We start from the raw sequence: 10,145 nt of genomic DNA, 5'->3' as shown, positions 1-10,145 counted from the left end.
CAGGCGCCTGCGCACTGCAGGGGCGCCAGATTTGGCGGGAGGGGGAGTGTCCAAGGGCCCTTTGTTTGATGGCATCTCTGTTTACAGAGTTTATTCTTTAATCTCAACCTGTTTCCTCCTCCTCCTCCCGCGGCTCCTCGGCACTCCCGTGCGCGGCGGCGGAGCGCCTGAGCGCAGCCCGGCAGCAGGGCGCAGCGGCGGGTGCGGGCTCCCCCGTCCTCCTCCCCCAGCGGCCGGTGCGAGGATGGCTCGGAGACCCCGGCACAGGTAAACCTGCTGTCTGCGGGAGGGGGGCAGCCTGTCCCGCTCCGCTCTGCGCCTGTCAGGCTGGGAGCGGGAGAGGGAAGGCAGCAGCGGGAGAAGGGTTTCCCCGGCGGGCGGGCGGACGGACGGACGGGCAGCCCCCCGTCCTCCGCTCACCTGGGCTACTCCGCCTCCGGCCCCGAAGCGGAACGCGAAGCTCCCCCTCCTCCGGAGCGCCGGGGGTGCGGCAGCCCAGACGGACGAGCTGCAGACCCGCCACTTGACGGGGCTCCCGGGCCAGGCGCCGCATGCCCGCCGGACATCGCGGCGGGGCCGGGGCTCGCTGCCCGCGGGGTCCAGCGCAGAGCCCGGCGAAGCTGCGCTCCCCGCAGCTGCACGCCAGGACAATGTCGGGCTGGCCCGGCAGCGGCAGGTAGAACGTCCCATCTCATTCATTCATTCATTCATTCATTCATTTAATCCAGGCGGGGTGGGACGGCAGGTGGGCGGCGGGGGCTGGGCTCGCTCCCTCGTCTGCCTTTTCACCGTCACCGATCCTCGCAGCGGTGGCCCGTTCGCCCTCGGGAGCGGGGCTCTCCGCGGCGGGGTAGTTGCTCCCTGGCCGGCTTTGTACCGCACACGCCGTTCGGCACATGCCGGAGCGCGGCGGCCTGGGCGGGCAGCGGCCGGGGACTCCGGGCTCGACGGGGCGCTCGGCCGAAGCTGTCACCCGTGCCTGCCCGCCCGCCGCACTCCCTTGGAGAGGGCGATCCCCGCCGCGCTCTGTCGCGCCGCGCCAAGGGCCGGGGTCGGCGGCCGGGACGGAACGGGACGGGATGGGCAGGACTGGACGGGACCGCGCGTCAGCGCCGCGTGGCCGCGTCCGTGCCGCCGCTGCCGGGCGGGCGCACAGAGCGGGGTTGTTGTCTAATTAGCTGGGGACTGCGAGTCGGACACGTGGAGGCTTTTTTCTCTTTCTCTTTGCAGCCCAGCACCCTGCCCTCTTCCCCTCCCCTTTCCCTGGGCTGTGACAGAGGAGAAGGCGGCAGCCCTGCCTTTCCCTGCCAGGCTGCCGGCGCCGTCCGGCGGCACTGGGGACTCTCGGGGACTCACTTTAAGCAAGAGGGCCTTGCTGTGCGGGAGGAGGCGGCGGGTCACTGGGCGAGCGCCGGGCTGTGCTTGCAGTGTCATAGCGGGGCAGTCGCGGCGTCTGTCGGTGGATCACCCGGCCCGTCTCTCCCGAGACAGAGAGGGACGAGAGCGGGACAGCCGCCGCCTGCCTCGCGGGCGCCTCCCGCCGGGACGCGGCGCTCCCCGCCCCGATCTCGGCCGACAGCCCTGCCGCGGCGGGTGTCCGACTGCCCCGCGGGGACGGCGCGGAGTGGGCCCGTCCCGGCGGGAGCGGGCTCTGCCGCGGGAGTGGGCTGTGCCCCGCGGGGATGGTGCTCGAATTCCTCAATCACGGTAGCGGCAGCAGCAGCGAGTCATTTCCTCTCCACCCCATTTTTTCCCCTTCTGTCTCTCTTCTATTTCTTTCCTTTCTCGGTGTACCGTTGCACAAGTCGGTTGCCCGGGCAAACGCTCAAAGCTGCTGCCGGGGCAGCGCAGAAGCTGCGCCAGAAGGGCGGGCGGAGGGCTGCAACTCACTGCCCCGGCCGGACCGTGCCGTGCCGAGCCGAGCCGTGCCGGTCGGGGGGAGGCTTCGGGGCTGCGGCCGAAGGTGTAAAATAATAAAAACTTCTGGAGCAGCGCTGAAGGCCCTGTTGGCTAAAGCAGCCACCGAAACCCTAGGGCCCTTTTCTCCTGCTGGAGGGCACCGGTAATACAACAGGGGTTTTGCTCAGTTCTGCCGTGCCAGCGAGGCCCGAGTTGTTTAAATAAACCGGTTACATGACTAGCACCGCACTTCAGTCATTTTAACCTGTTCGGCGCTGAGTCCCGGCTGCCGTTGCGGGGCGGCGTTTCGGCGCGGCGCCTGCAACGCGCGGCCTCGCAGTCACCGCTGGATGCATACCTGGGTGTTTACTCTCTGCGAAACTCATTTTCAAAGTGATACTTGGAAATCGAGCCACAAAACTTCCTTTGGCATGTGGGCAGTCGCACAGCTGTCTCTACGTGTCACTTAGAAAAGTGAATCTCCTCCGAGCGGCGGCGGCGGTGGCAGCGGCAGCAGGGGAAGGAGCCGACTCCCTGGCAGCTGGAACGTGCGAGCTTTAAGAGGCTCCCGCTGCAGGCGAGGGGTGCGCGCTCGCCCTGGTGTACTCAGTGGGAGCTTCACCTCGTGCTTCCCCTAAAGGGAGGTGTGGGCCAGGGGTTAGGGAGTGAGCCGTGGGACCTGGCAGGCTGTGGGGCCAGGGCAGCGTGGGGCAAGCAGAGGGTGAGTAGGTGGGTGAGTCTCGGGGTCCACCCATCAGAGGCTTGGGGAAGGCCACATTCATCACGGCAGGCTGTGGAAAGCTTCTTGCATGTAGCAGTTTTCACGGCACGTGCCACAGTCCAGAGAACGGGGTTGAAGATGTGTGGTGTGATTACCCTGGCGTACTTAAAAAGCATGTATATTCAACAGCTTGCATTCTGGAGGTGTGTGTGTCTTGACTAACAGCCATGCTGCAGCTTAATGTAAAAAGTGATCTCCTGAAAACAAGCTAATGGCATAAACCTGACTATTACAAAATAACTTTATTTTAATGTCTTCGTCACGCCTTGCCATACCACAGCATACCATACCATCAGATATAGCACAGTTTTTAGTCTCATAGCATGACATTGTCTCCTTTCTAGCACTTATGGTTATCATCTCTTAGCTGAAGGGTCAGAACTGCTGCTCGTATCTTAAAAGCTGGAAATGAAATACTGCCCACCAGAAAGACAGCTCTTGTTACAAAACACTCTCTTTTAGTTTTAATGAACTGGGTAGAGCAAGCCTGGTTTGTGAAAGGAGTAGTAAGAGACCTTTCTACCCATAGATAGCCTCCGGGGAAATCCCTTAGTCATGAATTAGGTGAGAAGCAGTGTTTCAAAAACAGTATGAGGGACTTAGGAATGGGATAGAGGCAATAAAGTCTGAAGTCAGAGAAATGGAGAGTATAAAAGGGTTCAATCATTCATTTTTTGGTTGCAGGATATTAAATATACTTGTCCTCAGCCCTTGTCTGTACAGACCCATAAATGGCAGGCACATTTTATGTTAGAGTTTACTGCACTTCATGGCTTTACTTAATTACAGAAACTTTTGTCTTCACATACAGGGTCCATAGCCACATTCTCAAACAAGGTTTTTGTTGGTTAACTTTTTGTATTTAAACACAGCGTGTTTTATTCGGGAATGATACAACTATCTGCTCTATTAAACATACAAAAACACTAATGGTTTTCAGAATGCATGGCACGAGTTAAAGGTTTTGAACATGCGCTTGTGTAATGGACACAGCCTCTTTATTGACCAAACATTGTATTTTAATTTGAAACCTTCATTGGCTGAAAGTTTGCCAAATGTGTAACTCACCACTGATCTTACATTACGAGCAGGTCTAAACATGCACAGTAATACGAAGGTTGCCAGCCCTTTGCTTGTATCTGTGGATACCAAAAACAGCAGAACCAGTTCAGAATACTAGAACAACAGAATGCAGAACAAAATCTTGTTGTGCAAGTTTTAAAACTTTTATCTGTGTAACCTTTGTAAGGATTGTAGTGGGTTTTTTTGTGCTTTGTAGTTAAGTAGCTCTAGTCCTCATGTTCCACTGTGTGTCTCACTGTGTTTTCCTTCTGCAGTATATATAGTAGCGATGATGATGATGAAGATGTTGAGATGTATGATCACGATTACGATGGTCTGCTTCCTAAGACTGGAAAACGTCACTTGGGAAAAACCAGGTGGACCCGCGAAGAGGTAAATCCAAGTTCAGTCGTCACCTGCATGTGAAAAGATGGAGAGGGCATGCATCACGTTCTTCTCTGAGTTGCTTACCTGCAAACTTACTTCAGTGACAGTCCCATGTGTAAGAATGAGGACAATGGTTTTGGCCCATTAGCTACTTTCAGTGTTTTGTTTAATTTTGAGGATCATACTTTAATAAAATGTATAAGTGCCATTTTTTTTATGTCCACCAAGGTCTACGTTACAGGTATGCAAGTCTGTGTAATCCCTGTTGGAGAAACAGATTCAGGGTCACCTGCAGCAGTGCTTGATTGTTACTGCTGCCTCTTTTTGTTTGAAAATGGTTGCTATGTGAGAGCTGACGTATGTTCACTGTCCCACAGCAACAAACAACTGTGGCAGAAACTGCTGCAGTCCTTCTGTGCCATTTGAAATTTGCACTTTAATTGCAGCATTATGATTTGGATTGGAACTAAATTAAAAGCTGGAAGAAAGAAATCCAGCAGTACCAAAAATTGAGCTTTCAAGATATATTTTGCTTTTGAAGGTCAGAATGTGCTTTAGTTATGATACCCTTGTGCTGACTTTCCGGGTAAATTGTGGTATCAACCTCCTTTGCCAGGTAGATATCCTGTGGCCATTTAACTGGTTCAAGTTTATTGTGAAACACTTTAATACAGTTATTAGTTCTGTTTTGACTTTCTCCTCTCTAACAATGTATATTGATATGTAAACAGTGGCAGGTGACCTCCCACAAGGATTTTTTGGTTTGCTTTTTTTTTTTTAATCATAGTCTGCTCTTAGAGAGGTGGATGTGGTTGTGATGTGGCCTGAGAGGAAGGGTTAGCCATGGAGCCCAATGGCCACTGTCCGGTCACATGAACTGGGTACGGGGGGCCTGTGATCGGGGAAGGGTGGGATTGCTCCTCTCCTCTTGTCTCATGGGGCAGTTCTTGCTTGTTTTATACTGTATCAGTCTTTCCCAGCACAAGATTGGTTTTGTCTTTAGAGTCTGTATTTCTGGACTTGTCATTAAAAATTGCTGTTGCAGGTGCACACAACTCCCTCACAGCGATCAGGAGCAAAAAAAAACCGTTAGTTTTATTGTGCATGCATTATACACAGGTAGGCAATGAGCAAATTACTGGAACTCTCATTACTTTCAAGACATATAAAGCTTAAGGCTGTGATTTTCAGAGGTCCCCAGACAGCTGGGTGCCTGAGTGTTACTGAATTTAATTCTAATTCTGATGCCTGGCATCTAAACATCCATGCCCTCCTGTAAATCCAGTACAAGAGTAACAGTTACATTGCTTTGAGCAGTAAAATAGATATGTATAAATGCGAGTCACAAAAGAGCCCAGAAGTCAGGCTTTCTCCTGCAGCACGGAAAGGAACCTACCAAAATCCACAGCTGTAGAAAAAAAATCTTGATTTAGGCAATGAAAAGTATGAGAAGACTACAGACCACGTCCCCTTACACTCAGGAGTTCAGAAATAAATGCAAAAATATCTAGAAGGATAAAATCTTTTCTTTTAAAAAAGTATTTAATTTGCATCATGAGAGATTGCAATATTAATTATATCCGGGTTTTATTTTTCATGATTCAGGATGAGAAACTGAAGAAGCTGGTGGAGCAAAATGGCACAGAAGACTGGAAAGTCATTGCCAATTTCCTTCCTGTAAGTGGATATTGCTTTCTGTTTCCAGTTCTAGTGACAACTCTTTATCAGAGGTTTCCAAGTAAGGGGAAGAGGAGTGGTAGCTCTATAGTTACAGTTTAGCGGGAGATATAAAACCTCCACAGATGGATAGCTCAGACATTTAGCTAGAATGTTGTGGAAATCCTGAACTTCAGTTTCCTTTCACTTCTCAGAAAAGGCTGGAAAAAATCAAACAAGCAAAAGTAGGGGGTGGCAGGGTATTTCACAGTAGAAGCTTAATGTAACACTGAAAAAAAGTGTCTCAGCACAGAGAAATAAATTGCTTTGGTGAATTGTAATTATGCTTTAGAAGATAATCGCTTTGTGAACACCTTGGCTGTTGTAGAAATACTGCATGTGAAAGCACGACAGTTATTGTGCAGAGGGCAAAGATTCAGTATTGATAGTTGAGCACCTTTTCACACCTGTATCACTCCATGTGGTTTAGCAGTCATAGTTGGCAGTGAAATACGTCAGGAACAAGTGTACCTAGGTGTGAGTGTTATCACTGTGTTTATCTGGTCTAAAGAATGGTCTACTTTGCATATTTTACATTTCTCTAGAATCGGACAGATGTTCAGTGCCAGCACCGATGGCAGAAGGTACTAAACCCAGAACTTATTAAAGGCCCGTGGACTAAAGAGGAGGATCAAAGGGTAATCAGTTTTCCTTTCTGTCTGATTATGACTCACTAGTGGATTTTATGTGTTGGGGCAAAACTTCTAGAGACTTTGGTGGTCTCAACACTAATATAGCCAGAGGGAGACCAATCCTATCAATATCAATGTTTACTATTTCTGTAGTGCTAAGTTTTCTACACAAATTAATTAATGCTGCTTTACAGCACTGTAATGTAGCGTTGCAGTTTACAAATGCCTTAACTATTACCAGATTTTTCCTTTTGGGTAAAAGTATGAATGGGAAGTGGGGAACCTTAACTGTGTGCTAGTTTTACTGTGGCAATTTTGAGAAATGTTGTTGAAAATATTGCTCCACCACAGGAAATATTCATTGATTCATTTTGCATCGTTAAATACCGGCAGTTTTTATGTCCTTCTCTGAAGGTAATAGAACTCGTGCAGAAATACGGTCCAAAGCGCTGGTCTGTCATTGCTAAGCATTTGAAGGGAAGGATTGGAAAACAGTGCAGGGAGAGGTGGCACAACCATTTGAATCCAGAAGTGAAGAAAACCTCCTGGACAGAAGAGGAAGATAGAATTATTTACCAGGCACACAAGAGGCTGGGAAACAGATGGGCAGAAATTGCAAAGTTGCTGCCTGGACGGTAATGACATACACCTTTAGCTTTTAAAGCGTTAAAAAGGGAAAAGCTGCAGGTCTGAGCAGTCTGTTTCAGTTGCCTCAGGCTGCACTTTATAAGTCAGAAAATTGTGGAATCAAAACCTGGAAAGCCAGTGACATCGGTGTGATTTTTCTTAGTGGGGAACTATGCTGTTTCGTTGGTACATGGAACAGTACACAATTTTTGCATGCTTTTAATGTTTGCAATAGGTAAAAAAGAGCTAGTAGTAAGTAGAGCAAGACCATAACAATTTCCTAAATGTCTGTATGTCTTATTTGTGCTTGCAATAACTGTCAAAATTTAGATTGATTTAACAGGGAAGGATCAGGCTCTGGTAGTGGAATGTAATTTACATTAGGCGAAAGGTATACCTTTAACATGAAATCCAGTCTGTTTAGTCAAAACGACTTAAGAGAAGGCTGCTTCAACATTTGCAGATCCTGAATCCAGATGATTTTGGCCTGTTCAAAATCCATGGGTAAAACAGAACAAACTGACTTCCTCAAACTTTGGTCCTGAAAGTATTCATCTTATTGAAAGCTTATTCACAGCTTGCATATAATTTCAGAATCAGTGTCTTATTCACTCTGTAGTAAAAGTGACTCAACATAAAGTGTAGTCAAGCAAATAATGTAAGCAAGGGGGAGGTTCCTTTCCCATTTTTATTCCTGCTATTTGGTGAAACATCTTCAAGGCCTAAATATAATGCTGAGATCGTGATAGTCTTTTAAGGTGGCATTCCCTAGGCTGCTTTCACCTTCTAGAAGAAAACAAGAAAGGAATTACCCTTTGGAAGGTTTCTCTGTAGCTTGCACATACCACAGATACCACTTTCCATGATACTGTGTGGCGATGTTTTTCAAATAGCTGTTTCCAACCGCACTCTTAAAATCTCGTAGACTTGATAAGTTTGCTTTTCCTGACTCATGTATATGAGAATTGGAATCTCAGTTTTTCTGAAGCTAAGAAAAATTCCGACAGCTTTGTTTACTTAATTTGTGTGTATAGCACAATGTTGTCATTGTCTAGGTGACCAGTTGGAAAGTTGCTTGGAAGTTAGTCTTTTCACAGCTGTTGTCCACATTCTTTCTTGCCAGCAATGAGATAGAATAAAACTCCACTCTAATATTAAGGCTTAGGAAGATGATGTTGGCAGTCCTTTAGGGTAGCCTCAAAGGGATGTTAGCCTTTGCTGTCACCTTACCTCATGGGAATGAGGTGAAGCTGGATTTATTAGTTTCTTACAGTTTGAGGACCTAAGGCTTAGGGATTGTTTTAAAAAGTACATAAACAAACGTAGCCCATTTGTCTTTTTCCCTACCTTTTATACTGAGCATCTTTGAGAAGTCTTGAGTCGCATTTGTAAAGGTGGGAGCAGGAAGAAGGTCAAAGACCAGCTCAAGGTTTAAACAAAAATGCCAACAGCAGCTTCCTGCCTATTAATCTGTTAGAATTGCAAATACTTGTTTTTAAAACACATGAATTTCTGTTGCAGAACTGATAATGCTATCAAGAATCATTGGAATTCCACCATGCGCCGCAAGGTTGAGCAGGAGGGCTACCTGCAAGAGTCCTCTAAAGCCTGTCACTCCTCAGCAGCTGCTGGCTTTCAGAAGAACAACCACTTGATGGCCTTTGCTCACAGCCCACCTTCTGCACAGCTGCCAGTTGCTGGCCAGCCAGCGCTGAGCAGTGACTACCCCTACTTCCACATCTCTGAGCCACAAAATGTAAGCTCTTGAAAATGTGTATATCTGTGGGGGTTATTTTGCTTTGTTCAATTTAGCCATACCTGTTTTTAGGAAGCATGAAGGGTTTTCTCCCAGTTTTGGTGGACTTGTATGTGTTTGATGTCAGGTGAGGTCTTTGACTTCATTCAGTGATAAAAATACGTACATTTCAAATTGATTGCAGGCATTCAGGTGATGGAATCAGGTTCAGCTTTTTTAATGTCTCATAGGCAGTGAAAATGTTCCTACTACTGTTTCTTGTACTGGTGAATATTACATTTCTTGAAAATCAGTTGAATCTGAATTTTGTGTTCTGTCTCAAAATCTCCCATGTTCCCTTTAGTAGTATTCTGTTTGTGGGTTGCCTGTTGGAACCAAGTAAACAAGTATTGTTTTTAATCTGATTCCTTTTCTATTAATGATTAATAATGAAACAGGCTGCTGCTTCAGACAGCTCCATTGAAGACTTTTAGATGATATAAATTGCATCTTTTGCATTTTCACTTCAATTTAGAAAAATCTTACAAGTGTATCTATAAATTACTCATCTTTTCTTTTTCAAGAAGTGTAGATATTTCATATATGAATTTTCTTTCTTCCTCTGTAATGCTCACTGTCATATTCCTAAAAAACTGTTCACTTTTCTTGTAAACATTTTTTGGAGTGGGGGTCTTTTTTTTTGCTATTTCGTTTCCATAGATTATATATATTAAGTACCTAAAACCAAAGTATGTTTAACACAAATTCATAATGCCGAGAGGCAATATGATAGAAATAATAACTTTTAGTGTCTTTTGCTGTTCGGCCTAGGTCCCTGGTCAGATCCCATATCCAGTAGCACTGCACGTAAATATTGTCAATGTTCCTCAGCCAGCTGCGGCAGCTATTCAGGTAGATAACTTGTACCTCACTTCACGAGTCAATTTGTTAAACTTTTGCTAAGTCAAAATGCAGACACTGTATGTTAAGGAGACATTTTAATGTAACAAGTGTGATGAAAGAAAATGGGGAAGGTGGGGGAGTTCTAACATGGCTAATAATTGCTTCTTCTGAAGTGGATTTAAAACACAGTAGTTGACAACTGGTGTGAATGCTTTCACTTTCTCCATTTCAAATGTCTATACTGAAATTCAGCAGGGACTTTGGTAGTGGAAAGCACAATTGAAGTTTGTTTCATCTTTGAGTCTAATTTGGCTATTATAACCACAGGACGGCAAGCCATAAGCATTTTAGTTGCTACATCCTATCAGACCTTTATCTTTTCTTTTCCCTTAACTCTTAATTT

At 46.9% G+C, this 10,145-nt stretch overlaps 1 protein-coding gene across 4 annotated transcripts in view; it reads left to right on the top strand.

The window, feature by feature from the left end:
• Positions 1-226: 226 nt before the first annotated feature.
• Positions 227-10,145, top strand: part of MYB (MYB proto-oncogene, transcription factor) — a gene marked incomplete at its 5' end in the record, with an annotated part of 28,284 nt that continues 18,365 nt past the window's right edge. For 2 of the 4 annotated variants that reach the window (XM_080615590.1, XM_080615589.1), the window contains 7 exons: positions 245-267; positions 4,018-4,135; positions 5,735-5,806; positions 6,391-6,483; positions 6,892-7,112; positions 8,626-8,860; positions 9,671-9,751. In XM_080615590.1, coding sequence (XP_080471716.1) covers positions 245-267; positions 4,018-4,135; positions 5,735-5,806; positions 6,391-6,483; positions 6,892-7,112; positions 8,626-8,860; positions 9,671-9,751 — 843 coding nt within the window. Of the gene's footprint in view, positions 268-4,017; positions 4,136-5,734; positions 5,807-6,390; positions 6,484-6,891; positions 7,113-8,625; positions 8,861-9,670; positions 9,752-10,145 lie in introns of all 4 variants that reach the window. The other 2 variants (XM_080615592.1, XM_080615591.1) reach the window with 2 other exon arrangements.

This window comes from Psittacula echo (assembly GCF_963264785.1).
Source record: "Psittacula echo genome assembly, chromosome: 4".
In the NCBI taxonomy this organism is placed as follows: Eukaryota; Metazoa; Chordata; class Aves; order Psittaciformes; family Psittacidae; genus Psittacula; species Psittacula echo.
Note: the sequence above shows the minus strand (reverse complement) of the source record. Positions and strands in the feature narration are given on the sequence as shown.